This window comes from Elephantulus edwardii, unplaced genomic scaffold (genome assembly GCF_000299155.1).
Source record: "Elephantulus edwardii isolate Elephantulus edwardi_28Jun2011 unplaced genomic scaffold, EleEdw1.0 scaffold00019, whole genome shotgun sequence".
In the NCBI taxonomy this organism is placed as follows: Eukaryota; Metazoa; Chordata; class Mammalia; order Macroscelidea; family Macroscelididae; genus Elephantulus; species Elephantulus edwardii.
The window spans coordinates 27,268,194-27,282,983 of record NW_006399769.1 but is presented as its reverse complement, the minus strand read 5'-3'; the positions used below and the strand labels follow the sequence as shown (position 1 = coordinate 27,282,983).

The 14,790-nt window shown below is 36.2% G+C and overlaps 1 protein-coding gene across 1 annotated transcript in view; it reads left to right on the top strand.

The window, feature by feature from the left end:
- Positions 1-14,790, top strand: part of BIRC6 (baculoviral IAP repeat containing 6) — a 281,200-nt gene that overhangs the window by 250,490 nt on the left and 15,920 nt on the right. The window contains exons 67-68 of the mRNA XM_006882363.1: positions 11,035-11,180; positions 12,128-12,238. Coding sequence (XP_006882425.1) covers positions 11,035-11,180; positions 12,128-12,238 — 257 coding nt within the window. The remainder of the gene's footprint in view (positions 1-11,034; positions 11,181-12,127; positions 12,239-14,790) is intronic.

The following is a 14,790-nucleotide window of genomic DNA, read 5'->3' as shown; positions in this document are numbered from 1 at the left end:
CAGCGCAGGAGGGGAAGACCCTCTATGAGATGGATTGATTCGGTGACTGGGGTAATCGGGATGGGTGTGTCAGAGGCGGTGTGGTTGGCGCAGGACAGAGCAGGGTTTAGGGCTGTTGTGCACAGGGTCGCTATGAGTCGGAAACGACTCGACGGCACATAACAACAATATTAAAGCTTAATTGAAGATGATACTCATTTAAGAGTTTCAAACTTCTGTATTTCTACTATCTCTCTTCACACACCTCAAGCTTCACAATTTGTAATAAATGTTAGAGTCAGTTTAAATGTAAAAGTTAATGTAGACAAACTGATTAGTATTACTGATGATTGATTATTAGACATTTACATTAAACTAAGTCAAGTATAGCATTCCTGCTTAAAGAGGTACACATGGTTAAAAGGTTAGACAGAGGTATTTCAGAACAATTTTACATTCATAAAGAAATTTCCAGTGTTGATCTGAAATAAATAAAAAGGAGAATATAAATAATTGTTACTTGGTTTTATTGTTTTGTTTTTGTTTGGTTCTTTCAGAAATCAAAAGATTTTTTAAAGAGATGAGTGTCATGTTCTATAGAAAACATATCTTAAATATGATTTTTTGTTTACCTATAATTATCTCCATTTTTCAAAACCCACTGCCTGTCACATTAAACAAAAAAAAATTAAGACATTTAAAGATGCTATAATTAGAAAATGATAGACTTTTTTTATATTAAATTTATTGGTCTTATTTTATAATATATTTAGTTTTCGTTGGAGAAGAGCCCTGAACAGCCCATAAATGGCAAGGAGAACAAAAGGATCTGTTTTTTAAAATGGAGGGAGATATGTCTTGGAGAGGGTGCAGCAGGAGTGCTCTTTGGACATGTTGCAAGGAGGGGTCTATTCCTTGGAAAAGGCCATGATGCTTGGAAGGGTGGAGGGTCGGTGAAGGAGAGGAAGACCCTCTACCAGGTGGATTGACATGGTGACTGCTGCAGTGGGCTCTTTGTGTCAGGAAGTGTGAGGATGCTGCAGAATAGAACAGGGTTCAGATCTCTTGTTTATAAGGTTGCTATGAGTCGTGCTTGACTTGACAGCACATAACACCGTCTTCAGAAGGGACTGTACAAAAAGCACAAGCACATTTGAGAAAGCAGACTCAAAACCTCATAGCCATCAAATCAGAACAGACTTATTGCTGGGTCCCAGTTATTAGGTTTCCCAGGTGGAATGAGAGGAGATTGCCCATCTTTCTCTGAAGGAGCCACTAGCGACTGCAAACCACCAGAGAGTCAGTCATGGACTTTGGATTAGCAATAACTTCCTACAGACTTGGCCACCCCAGTGCCCTTGACAAAGTCAAAAATTGAGAAAGACATTCAGTGAGATGGATTGACATGGTGACTGTAACAATGAGCTCAACATTTGTGATGATTGTGAGGATGGTGCCGAACCATCCAGTGTTTTCATTACATTGTGCATAGGGTCACTGTGAGTTGGAACTGACTCAGCAGCGCCTAACAGTACAATGTGTTTTACAGCTATTCTTAATTCTCTTGTCTGCTATTTTATTAAGCAGTTATATACAGAATGTAGTTTGCCCTCCTGAAACTTAAGTTCTAGGTAGGATCTACTTCTCTATCCAGTATTTGAAAGCTTTACTCCCCATAGATCTCTTTTCCCACATACGTTAACAATATCAAGCCACCTTGGGATAGAGTCTCTTTTCTTTCTTGCCTGATGCAGAAAAATTTTTATTAGTTTCTCATTTGTTTTATATAGAAAGTCTTAATTTCTGGTTTAGTTTTCATAGTTTTATAATCGCTGTATTTAGTGACTTTAACATTAGATCTACATGCAGTAGAAATACTTTGCTAATGGTAAGAGAGAATATCAAAAGTAGAACCAAAGTATGTATATCTCATGTGAGTTATGTTGCACACATGCCAAAATCAACCTCGTAGATGGCTATTAATGCAGAAGCCAAATACCACTCTCACTTGATTGTTTACCAATTATGAATAAGGGTTCAAATTTTAAAAATTATTTCTTTTCAAGGATTGTTAGATTGGGGATTTAGGTAAATATAAAACAAATATAAATTTCTTAAACCAACTTTTTCACATCATTGAAAGTATCCACAATTTATTAAATCTAATAAACATATAAATTACTATTTGATGATAATTTCCAGTATGCCCTGTGTTCTGTTTGAAATAATTTTGGGTTTTGTTTAGTACTAAGATTCCAGCCATTATAATTTTATTTGTTGCCATTTTTACTTTTGGGGATTAGCCAAGTGTCTTACCTAGCTGCATATAAGAAATACAAGGAGATAACAATATAAACTTTTATATAATATCTACAGTTTTATGATTAACAGTTTATTGTGCTGGGATTGGTTCCCATCTTATTATTGGAAAATAATATCTATAAAGATGAGCTGACTAATCTATAGTCCAGATACTTCTAGTTTTAAAAACACTGCTACTGCCTAACAAATTAGTTCATTAATTGATTAGGTTTTACGTAGTGTACATAATTGTGCATTAGCTGATTCCTTGAAACCTTGTGAGTTGATGAAATACCAAAATTGGCTTGAATTCAGTAATATAGCATAATTACATAAAATGATCTTTTTATATGTTTAATACCCATTTCTTACCATATTGCTTCATATGAGCTTAATGTTTCAAGACAGTTTTACCACTTTTATCTGACAAAATCTAAAGCCGTGTTAATTGCTGAATATATCATATTTTCTTTCTTTATATTCTGATTGAGTATATTCATTTTAACTAACTCATTCTTAATTCCATGCAGCATTTGGTTTCCATATCAGTGAGCAATTTGTTACAGAAAATGGAAAACTTGTTTCTGAGCTGCTGTTGTCATTGTCAAACAACACTCCAGTCAGAACCAACCCCAAGCTGACCCTCCAGCAGATTTTTCAGAGGCCATAAATCTCATGAAAGGAGATTGCCCATTTCTACTGTAGAGCAGCTGGTGGATTTGAACTGCATGTAGATAATGAATATTTTTTTTAGTTTAAAAGACAAGTTTGCCTTGATTGTAATACCAATTTTAGAGTTTTGCTGTTACCTTTCTTTTCATTCCCCACCTCCTCACCCCCAGAAAGTATTAAGTTGGAACTGGGATAAAAATATTGGAAGACCATCTATTTCACTACAGGGAACTCTAGTGGACTAATGGTAAGGAGTTGCCCTGCCAACCAAAGCATAGGCTTTTTTAATCCACCAGCTGTTTAGTGAGAAAAAGATGGACATTTTTCCACCTTCCGAGGCAGCTTACAGACTCTGAAAACCCACTGTAGGGTCAGTTTTCAGTATGGCAGCACAGAAGCTATTTCATTACATACATACATACATACATACATACATACATACATACATACATACATACATACATACCATTCTACTAGTTGCCCACTCTTCTCACGTCAGTTCCAGTTAACAGTGATCCTCTTTCCGTTTTCCAAGGCTATAAATCTTTGTCTTGTGGAGTGGCTGGTGGATTTGAACTACTGACCTTTTGGCTAAGAGTTCCACTACATTATGCACTATGCCACCAGGTCTCCTTCTGTATAGCATTCTAATCAGAATAAAAGAGAAGGAATAAAAGCATGATTAATAATTACTGGATTGTGGAAATGACTGAGATTCATTCGGGGTGGGGTTTTTTGCTTTGTGTGTTTGTTTTTTTTTGTCTTTGTAATAAACAAACAGGTAACAAATGTATGTAATTGCTTCTTCAGTGAGGGCAAAGTCAGCTTTACTCATTTTTCTTGCTCAAAAGAATTGATGAAAACCAGCCTTGACATTTTCTTCATTATTGATACATATTTTTTTCCAGACATTTCACACTGATGTACTATCACGTTATCTAGTTTAGAGGGTGTTTCAGTGAGGAAGTTGTTTTGTTACTTGTAAAAGCATCTCTGTGGAAAGGAGTATATGTGTGACTGTGTGTGTGTGTGTGTGTGTGTGTGTGTGTCTTACTGCTCCTTTTTCCCCATCTCAGTTTTATTGCTACCTCAGTATACCTGGCTTTCTTTTCTTATTTTTTATTTTCTACCTGACATTTTTAAGGCCTTTAATTCCTTTGTTGAAAGAAAATTCTTGAAAACTTACCATAGCAATCCATGATATTTAAAAAATAACACTTTCTAATTATGGCCACTCTTGATCTACATTTTTATCCTATTTCTACTCTACCCTTTACGCACATATTGATGATGAATATGCTCAGGATTTGATGGTGTTAACAAAAATTTTAAAACGGAACTTGCTGCCAGTCAGAATTAATACTTGCTGTCCGTTAATTACTATTCAGGATGTGTCACCAAGGATGCCTCAATGTAAAGAATTTTTTTAAAGCTTTCAATTGCCTCTACTGTAAAGAAATCTGTGGTATAGATTATAGTGTACCTGTTTCTATGTATTGCTTTCACTTCAGTTGTACAGTGTGAAAATTTTTTTCACGTTCGTAGTGAAATGTATTTGTGTCCTGCTGGTAATTCCAGCCTGCATTATTCAAAATGTAGTAAAAATACAGCCATGGCAGCTTTTTATCACTCTGGAGCTCTGGTGGCCTAGTGGCACACAGTTCAAATCCAACAGCTCCTTCAGGAGAGGAATACTGAGCAATTTCCTCCCGTAAGATTTGCTGCCTCGGAAACCTCCTTGGAGGGTTGAGTTTGTTCTTGGTGGTCCATGACAACAACTTGAATAACTCTGGCCATTCAAAGCTTGCTTGGAGAAAGAATTAAAGCAGTTATTTGCATCTGATATTTTATTCATGGTTTTCCTGCTGAACCCCAGTAGTCAGTCATAATAAGTATGTTTAGTTTTTGATGGTGTCCCCAAAAAGTTGAAAGTTTGACTTCCTACCAGTCAGAAATATTAATTGCTATTCAGGACATGGTTTCAACAGTTCTTCGGTGTAAGGTATTCTAGATGTTGAACTTCTCTTTAATAGCCTGAAATACTTTTTATTGCCTTCTTTCTTAACTGTTTGATTGTAATTGTTGTTGTTGATTGCCTTCGAGTCGAGCATGACTCATGGAGACCCTATGAATAAAAGGCCTGAAGCCCCTCTACAGCTGTCGACATTTATCAAAATTCTTAGAGTTTTGGAAGCATGTTATTTAGGAAGTGGATACCACTCCTTCCAAACCTGGAATAGGATGTTACTGGCTGAGTTGCCTGTGATGCATATTGACCCTATGTACAGCAGCTCTGAACCCTTCCCTGTCCTGAGCCAGTCTCACTAATTATGACACACCAACCCCCATCACCCCAGTTACTGTATCAGTCTATCCCATCCAGGTCTCCCTCTCCTGCACTGTCCATCCATGCTTCCGAGCATGATGTCCTTTTCCAAGGACCAATGTCTTCTGACCACATGCCCAAAGTAAGTGAGGTGGAGTTTCTAAATCCTAGCCTCCAAGGAGAGACTTGTTGTTACCCTCTCCAAGACAGACTGATTTTTTTATTGTTGTTGTTGTTATGTGCCGTCGAGTCGTTTGCCACTCGTAGCGACCCTATGTACAACAGCCCTAAACCCTGCTCTATCCTGTGCCAATCTCATTGCCTCTGACACACCCATCCCGATTACCCCAGTCACTGAATCAATCCACCTCATAGAGGGTATTCCCCTCCTGTGCTGTCCCTCCACTCTGCCCAGCATGATGTCCCTCTCTAAAGACCTGTCTCTCCTTACAACATGTCCAGAGTGTGTCAGGCGAAGCCCCAGAATCCTTGCCTCCAAGGAGCAGCCTGGTTTAACCCTCTCTAGGATGAATCTGTTTGTTTTCTTGGCAGTCCATGGTACATTCAATACTATTCTCCAGCATCACAGCTCAAAGGCATCAATTCTCCTTCTATTAGTAGAGTTAAATTTATTGTGTTTTATAACCATTAATTCTTTAAGAAAATGCCTTACTTTTTTGTAATTAAGCAAAAGGTTAGATTACCTTTTCCTTAACGTTAGGCCTGTTTTCTGTCAAACTCTTAAACAGTTTCCTTCAGCATTTCTGTTACTTAACGAATTTTACTTCCATCCATACTATGACTTCTGTTGGGAAAGTGTCTCCTAGTGTTTTCCTCCATTGCCTCTGCCTCACAAACCTACATAAAAATTAGATGTACTGATTTTTCTGTCAGCAAGGGCTTGGGTTCTTTTTGTTTGTTTGCTTGTTTGTTTTACTTTTATTGATTACCTTGTTCAGATTCACTTGTTCATTTTCCTTTTTTAAAAGTTGGTGATAGACAGTGATAGCAACTTTAATATTTCTCTTTTGCCTCATTTGGGTTATCCCTTTATATTTTGTTGTTGTGAACCATTGAGTCACACGGACTTACAGCTAACCCTCTAGTGGGTTTTCAAAGGCAATAAATCACACTGGACGAGACTTCCCAGCTTTCTCTCTTGGAGCCACTGGTGAATTCACCTGCCTTTGGCTTGGCAGCAACTCGTTACCACTACATCCCCAGGAGAGCTACCTTTTGTATATTGTTGTTGTTGTTGTTATGTGCTGTCGAGTTGCTTGTGACTCATAGCAACCCTGTGTACAAGTGCCCTAAACCCTGCTCTATCCTGTGCCAACCACACTGTCTCTGACATACGTACTACGTCCATTGCCCTGGATCTTTCTCATCGAGGGTCTTCCTCTCTACACTGTCCCTCCATACTTCCAAGCATGGTGTTCCTCTCCAAGGACCGATCCCTCCTTGTAGCATGCCCAAATATGCCAGGTGAACTAGTCAAGCATATATTATTATAAGCCATTCCCCATTAGCACCCTTTTTTTTTATATCCTGTGGCATTGTTCATAGGGTCACGATGAGTCTTGAACGACTTGGTAGAACCTAACAGTAGCAACAATAATGACATTTAGACTGATGTTCAATATTTTAAACTAATCTATAAATCAAAGTTTTGTTTTTTAAAGATGTCCCAGACCTTTATTTACAAAAAGACAGTTTCTCTTTTTTGTGAGTTTATAATTCCCAATCTAGGATTTTTTTTTTAAGAAAGATTGTATGTAGAAATTAATGACTCAAGAATTAAAATAAAGCTCTGACTTAATCATGAAATGTGTTCATCCTACAGAGATCTTTGCCCAGTGTATTAATGCGTTTAGGGATTTATTTTCATGTTTTCTGAAGGCTTTAGAAGCAAACCTTTCTCCACTGTAATATATTCCTTTTAATATTTTGATCTTTTATAATAATTGGTCTTAAACAATTCCTAAAAAAGAGCTTTAGAACTTAGGAGTATGTTGTGATGAATTGTTTTCTAAATAAAGACATTTTATTCTCTTGGAACTTTAGACTCTTAATAGTTCTGAATCTGGACACTTCAGTATATAGCCTCCATATTATTTTTTTTTCAAATCGCTTTACTTTTAATGTGTTCAACTGTTTGATAGTTTTGGCTTTAGATTTAAGGTTAAAGGATTTTTTTGCTTTTGTTCTACCAAGAAAAGGGCAATTTTAAACTATGTTCAGGTTCTGGATTTCAAAAGAACATAATATTGATATGGTGTGTTTAGTCTCATCAATATTTTATTTTACTTGGGGGAAGTAGTATCAGAAGAGGAAGTTCTTATTACTGAATATTGAGGGGCTTTTTTCTTTTGTTTTTACAAGAAAGGTTTGCCCATTTTGCTCACATCCTAACTCAGATTATATCTCAGACCCAGAATTTCCTTAATTGTTAGCTGGTTAGTGGAATTCACAGTATAGTGGAAAATGTTTGGAGATAATTCTGTACAATAGTAGAAACTTCAGTTGCTTCCTCATATTTCTTCAGGGCAGTGATCACAACCAGATTCAACGTATGCACAAAGCAGCGGATACCATGGTAGCGGCCGTCGCTGATTGCTTTTACCATGTTGGATCCAATGTCAGTCTCAAAGACCTACTTCCAGCTAGGTGCCTTGAACTCAAATAGCTTTTCACACAGACCTCAGGATGTGAGCCAAGGTATGGCCTTTTTTCGTGAGCTGGGCCTACATATGGGTTGCCATAACCTGTAATTTTTCTAGAAAAAGACTACTGGCATAAGTTTAATGTCACACAGTGACCAGGTACAGTTACTACTAGGCAGGTAGTTTGGTGTATTTTTGGCATTTTGAAGTGCTCTTAGCTTTTCACAGTTACCCCTTTTTTGACATGTAATTTTGTCAGAAGGGCTATCCAGTAAAAATTCTTCATTGGAACTTGGTATAAAGTTCTAAACTCTTTATCTACTTTGTGATTCAATCTTTGTCTTCAGTATGAGATGTATGAGGTGACTTCTTTCATGTATTTGGGGTTTTTTTTAAAAAAATACTTATTTAAATATTGCTGGATCTTGCATATTTAATAGCAAGATTTCGGCTACTAATCATCTTTTAAATGCTAGAATTAGGAAGTTGGTTTTCATTATTAAGGCATGAGGTTTTGAATCCGTAGTTTTCGAAGTAACTTACATATTGATGTGGTGAACTCAGTAAAACCCTGTTATACTGATACCTTTTTCTCTAAGCCAAGAGACTCTCTTTTGTCTTCAGAAAAAATACTGTTAATTCTCAAACTCCCATATCTTTCTTCACTGCGTGACAAGATATTTGTTGAGTGGAATTTTATTTGTGAGTGTACTGCCTCAACTTGATTGAAGATAGATCTTTAAAAATCATCTTTATTTTACTACAACTATAACCATAATTCTTCCTTTGTTCTCAGACTAGTTGATGTTGTTTCCTTGTTTTGCTTTAACAGCTCTATTATTCAAATATTTTAAAGCCCTGTTTTTAGAGAGAGATTATGGGAAGAGAGTCCTTATAAATTCAAAAGGAATATTGTCAAGTAGCTTCTGAACTTTCTTGGTTCTCAGTTTTAAGACCTTGGTTGTTGATAATGGTTGGTAATGGAGAACTTCAGAGTCTAGTTAGTTCCTTTGCCAGAATCATAGATGTACGCCAAGAAAATGGTCAAAACCACTATTGAACTATAATTTTAACTTTATTTCATGGTTTAAGAAAATACCTTCTTTTACATCAACGTTAGCTACAATACCTGATGTTTTGAAGTTAAACCATTCACTGTATTCTCTTTACACACTCAGATCTTACACTTATATTCATATACACATACAAACACAGAAATTGATGATTGAAATAATCTGTAGTATAACATCTGCCAGGTAGTGGCAAAGCAAAGTGACCATGTGATCTGTGGCTTCTTAAACAGGGAAGATAAGAAGGAAGCATAAGGGAAGAGGCAGTGACTCAGTGAAGTAGTATGCTCAATCACTTTAAATCATACTCATTTAAGTTAGGTGAGGCAGTATAAACCTTAGAGTTAAAAATACCTGTGGGTGTTAGTCTTTTCACACACTATAGGAACAAATTCAAAACAATATCTGTAGCACTGAAATTTGTTTATGTGGATAATTATGTGGATCTGATTCATTTACTAATCTGTTAAGCATTCAATTGTTCCTTTGCAGATCTTTGATCTTTAATATAAAGAACAAGTTTCTTTGTATCTAAATGTCATGTTACTTTAAAGACTCTTATATCTTCCATTATTTTCCTTAAAGTTCTTCAAGGCTCCCTGCCCACTTAGTCAAAATTTGTCTATACAATAGTTTCATAATGCTTACATGTTGCAAGCTTAAATAGACAAAAGGAAATGAATATTTAATATTTTTCTTATAATTTAATATTACTACATTTACAAAGAAAATGTAAAGAAATACTTTGATGGTTTATATACTATAATCCTGCCATTATATATCCTATTGTGAGTCACAGTTTAATTAGAGGTTGGATGTGTTTAAGACCCTGAGTAGAAAATAATAGAAGGATGGCTGTAAAATATCCTTCACTTTTACTATTGTCCAGAAAATTTTGCAAGCACAAAGAAAGGTAGTAGTGTGCTTACATTTTTCATTGAAGTAAGTCCTCTTTTTTAGGCCTGGGAAAAAGTGGGCAAAGGACTAATATTCTCAATAAGTAAAAGATACATTGTATTAAATTTTAAAAACTGAATTCTTTGATTCTCAACTATCAGTGGTCCAAGGAGAACCAGAATTGATTCTTCTTCATAATGATACTGTAATTACAGGCAATCCCTGGATTACAAACAAATTTCAGTCATGACTCTGTCTTGAAGTTAAATTTTACATACGTTATAACAGTTAGGTATCAATCATATGTAGTTGTAGTTTGGCAAATGTTTGACTTAGGAACATTTGTTGTTGTTGGAACTAACTTCTAGTCCCCCCTCTAGTGGATTTTCAAAGACCTTTAGATCCTACAGGAGGAGATTGCCCATCTTTCTCCGTGGAGCTGCCTGGTAGATACTTCTTGTCTTTGAGTTGGCAGTGCACTTTCTACCCTCTAGGCAACCAAAGATCCCTATCTTGGGACACCGTATGTACTCTCCCTTTCTATTTATTTTTTTAAAAAAGAGAGAGAAACACTCCTAGATACATGGAACATAATAGTGGTAAGATTATAAAAATATTTTGAGGTATATCTCAAATTAGCAAGCACCTACTTATTTTTATGAATATAGTATGTACCTTTAATTTTAATAGAATGCATTTTAACACAAGGTAGTTTTTATATCTGAGTTATGACTAAGTTGGATCATTACAACCCAGGAATTGCTTATAGTCTTACATATGCATTTAAAGATGTAGATCTAAGAACATTTTTGTTATTTGGACTTTTTTCCTATTCTACTGTTGCAACACTGTTTATTTCTTACCAGGTTTTGCATTTGAAGACAAAAGTTATCCAGTCTTTTATTTCTTATTTTCGGCAATTGTACCATGACTTCAAAGCAACATTGATTCTAACAAATTATCCTAATATATATACTTATATGTTAAAATACAGTTTTATTTTTAACCAGTATTAGTAACTTAAAGATGACAGATGATGTTTATATTTCGGTCCTAAAATTTCATTTTCCCCTTCATTTCTTTCCATATTAAAAAACAAACCAAAACCAACCACCCAAAACAACAGATCTAAAAGAGAAAATGCTAAAACAGGAGTAAAACCAGATGCCTCTGATCAAGAACCAGAAGGCCTTACTCTCTTGGTACCAGACATCCAGAAGACTGCTGAGATAGTTTATGCAGCTACCACCAGTCTGAGGCAGGCCAATCAAGGTATTGCTACTGATGTCGCTCTGTAATTTTTTTTATCTAGACTCTAGTTTGTCTGCTGGACACTGCCTTTCTCTTCCTTCTGTGTGTTGTTAATGGTTTGGAGATAAATTTATGTACTAAAACCTTCATTTTCTATCAAGTTTTCAAGTTAATTTTGAATAGGCACCCCCTTTTCTCCCCCCCCCCCAGTTTAGGCATGATTAATTGCTAAGAGTAGACCAACAGGATATTATTTCAGTTTTCCTTCCACAGAAGGTCATGGGATTGAAAAATGCCACTGTATTAAGTGAACCTTAATGTACCAGAGTACATTAAGACCATGGGAATTTTATATTTTCATAGATTAGCAGCATAAGAAGTGATTCTGAATTATCTGGGGGCTATTCTTTCGGTTTAGGTGCTTTTGGGTTTGGTTTTTTGGGGAAGGGTTTGTTTTGGTTTTTTGGTGTTTTTTGTTTTGTTTTGTTTTGTTTTTTGGCTTTTTGCCCTAATAATATATTTTAACATTTTAAGGGGGGGTGAAGTTGTCTTTTGAGAGAGAGAGAGAGAGAGAGAGAGAGAGAGAGAGTGTGTGTGTGTGTGTGTGTGTGTGTGTGTACACACCATCAAATCAGATCTGACTGGTACAGGAGGAGATTGCCCCTTCTTCTCCAGCAGAGAAGTCCATCTGGTGAACTCAAACCGCTTACCTCTGGGATTGCAATGCAGCTTCTTGCCACTAAGCCACCAGAGCTCCCTAACTTTTTAAGTTTTGCAGTTTATCTGGTTTTCAAGTTTGTGAAGTAGAGAGGGGAAAGAAATCTTTGTAAAAGGATAGAATCAGAAGTTAGTGTAATGATAGTGACAGTTATTTGGGATTCGAAATTAGAATTCCAGAAGTAAATTGGTTTTAGTTTTAATATCTAGAAATGAATATTCATTACTGATCTTGAAATATTATATAACAGAAAAAAAACTTGGTGAATACTCAAAGAAGGCAGCTATGAAACCCAAGCCATTGTCAGTATTAAAATCACTGGAAGAAAAATATGTGGCTGTCATGAAGAAATTACAATTTGGTAAGTTAAAATTTTAATCTTTATTTGTTGTATCTCATTTAGCATTTCCTAACACTGCTGTTAAAAATATATTATTTTAGCTAAATTAAAGATTTTACACTTGAATGAAATCAGAATTACCCTGTTTGAAAATTTTTATCTGTTTTGAATTTTTATTTGTGTTTGAAAATCATTAATTCAGTAGGACTGGGAACCTTTAAGAAATAAAATCAAAGGACCAAATATCTAAGAAATAGGTCTCTTTACTATTTTAATCCTGCATAGAAAGAAGCCAAACCCTTGAATGTTTAACTGTCTGAATTTCTTAACATTATAAACAATCATCATACCTTTTTAGAAAACAGAGCTTCATATACTTCAATTTTAGCCTTTTTAAATCCCAGAACTCTTAAAAAAACAAACATTGAAAAGTACCTCTACTGAGTCTATAAATGAATACTTAAATTTCAGAATTTTTATTTTCAGTATTAATTTTTTTATATGTATTTACTTTCCTTACTTCAGAACCATACCAGAAGACTGTAGTGAAAAGAAAATGCAAATGGAATTCAGAATACATAGATGTTCGCGTAGTTGCCATACTTTGAAAGTCTAATACAATGTACATTTTGTTTACAGAAGAAAAAAAAGAGCTGTGAGTTGGTTCTGACTTGATGGTACACAGCAACAACAGACCTTGTTTTTAGCTTCCCTTGAGTGTTGTTAGCTTGAGTCTGCCCCTATATGTCATTGGTATAGTATTTATATTGGAGAGGATGAAACTGAGTTTTTTGTTGGAGTCTAGGATTTTGAAGCTCCATTTTGATCAACATGGTCAGGAGGGACAAGTCCTTGGAAAACAACATTGCGCTTTGAAGAGTAAAGGGACAGCACAGGAAAAGACCCAAGATGAGATGGATTGACACAGTAACTGGGATATTAGGGTAGATGTGTTGGAGTCAGTGAGACTGGCTCAGGACAGAGCAAGATTTAGAGCTATTGTATATAGGGTCGCTGTGAGTCACAAATGACTCGATGGCACATAAGATCAACATCGTTGACATAGCTAAGAAAACTCTCTTCCCAAGAAGGATTATATCTATAAGTATTTTGTTATTTGCCATCAAGTCAGAACCAACTCATGGCTGACCCTCTAGCTGATTTTCAGAGGCAGTAAATCACTTGGGAAGAGATTACCTGTCCTTCTTCTGTGGAACATCTGGTGGATTCAAGTTACATACCCTTGGGGTTGCAACACAGCTTCTTATTACTAGGCCACCAGACCTCCCTGTCTATGGGTATATTGTTGTTGTTGTTGCTGAGTACCAACTCGTGGGAACCAACCCATAACTGACCCTCCAATGGATTTTCACAGGCAGCACATTGCAGGAAGGAGATTGATGGCCCATCCTCCAGCAGAGCTGCTGGTGTATTCGAACTGCATGTCTTTGGGTTGAGTGCAGCTTCTTACCACTGAGGGACTCAGATCAGTCTATCACACAACAATAACAACAAAACCCTCACTGCTTTTGCATCAGTTTCTACTCCTGAGGCTATAAATACTATATTTTAAAATTGGTTTCATACAATTGTTCCTATACATTGTTTATATTACTACTGTTGATCAATGCCTTTTTTCACTCTGTCTCATCAAACCCCATTGCACCTTACCTATTCTTTCTGCTACCCTAGTGATTTATCCCCTACCCCTTCTTGATCCTCCCCTTATTCCCTTTCCCGTGCCCCTTTGAACAGTTACACCTATCTTATTCCTGTATGCCAGATGCAGTAGCCGTATTGTTCTTTTGTCACTATTTCCCATATTGATGCTCCCTGGTCAGTTGTTTCCACTTTTCACTGTCTGCACTTTCAATTTTCACTCTCCTGGTTTTACCCCACCCTCATCCTAGTTACCTCCTGTTGTCACAGTAGTGGTCTTATACAGGATCTGTCCTTTTTTTCGTTTTTCTTTCTTTTTTTTTTAGGTGTTATTAATATAATTTGAATGAAAGTTTACTGAGACTCTGGATTTCCATTCATTCATTGTTGCACTTTGCTCCCTGTCTACGCCCCCACCCACAGTTTGCTCTTCTCTTTGAAAAGTAAAAGAAAAATTCTTTCATTGTTACACAATCTGTCCCCCCAGTCCACTCCACTTCGTTTTGGACTCCTGTCATGACAGTAATACCTAATCATATATCCTTTTAAACAGTTCTCTCCCTTATTTGTGCAATGCAGTATAAGTCTTCCCTGTCCCCGCAACCCCAGTGTCTGTCCCATTTTGCAATAGTTGCAGTATGCAGTATTTGACCTTCTGTGACTGAGATATTTCAGTCAGCATAATGTCTGTCCTCCAGGGTCACCCATTTTGCATAATATTACATGAGTTCTTTGTTTTTCAATGCAGCGTAGTATTCCATTGTGTGAATATACCACAGCTTTTCTGTCATTCGTTTGTTGATGGGCACTTTGGTTGTTTCCAACTCTATTTTGAACAAAGCTATGATAAACACGGGTGTGCATAATATCTGTCCTTTTGTGATTTATTTTACTTTATATACTATTAAATAAAA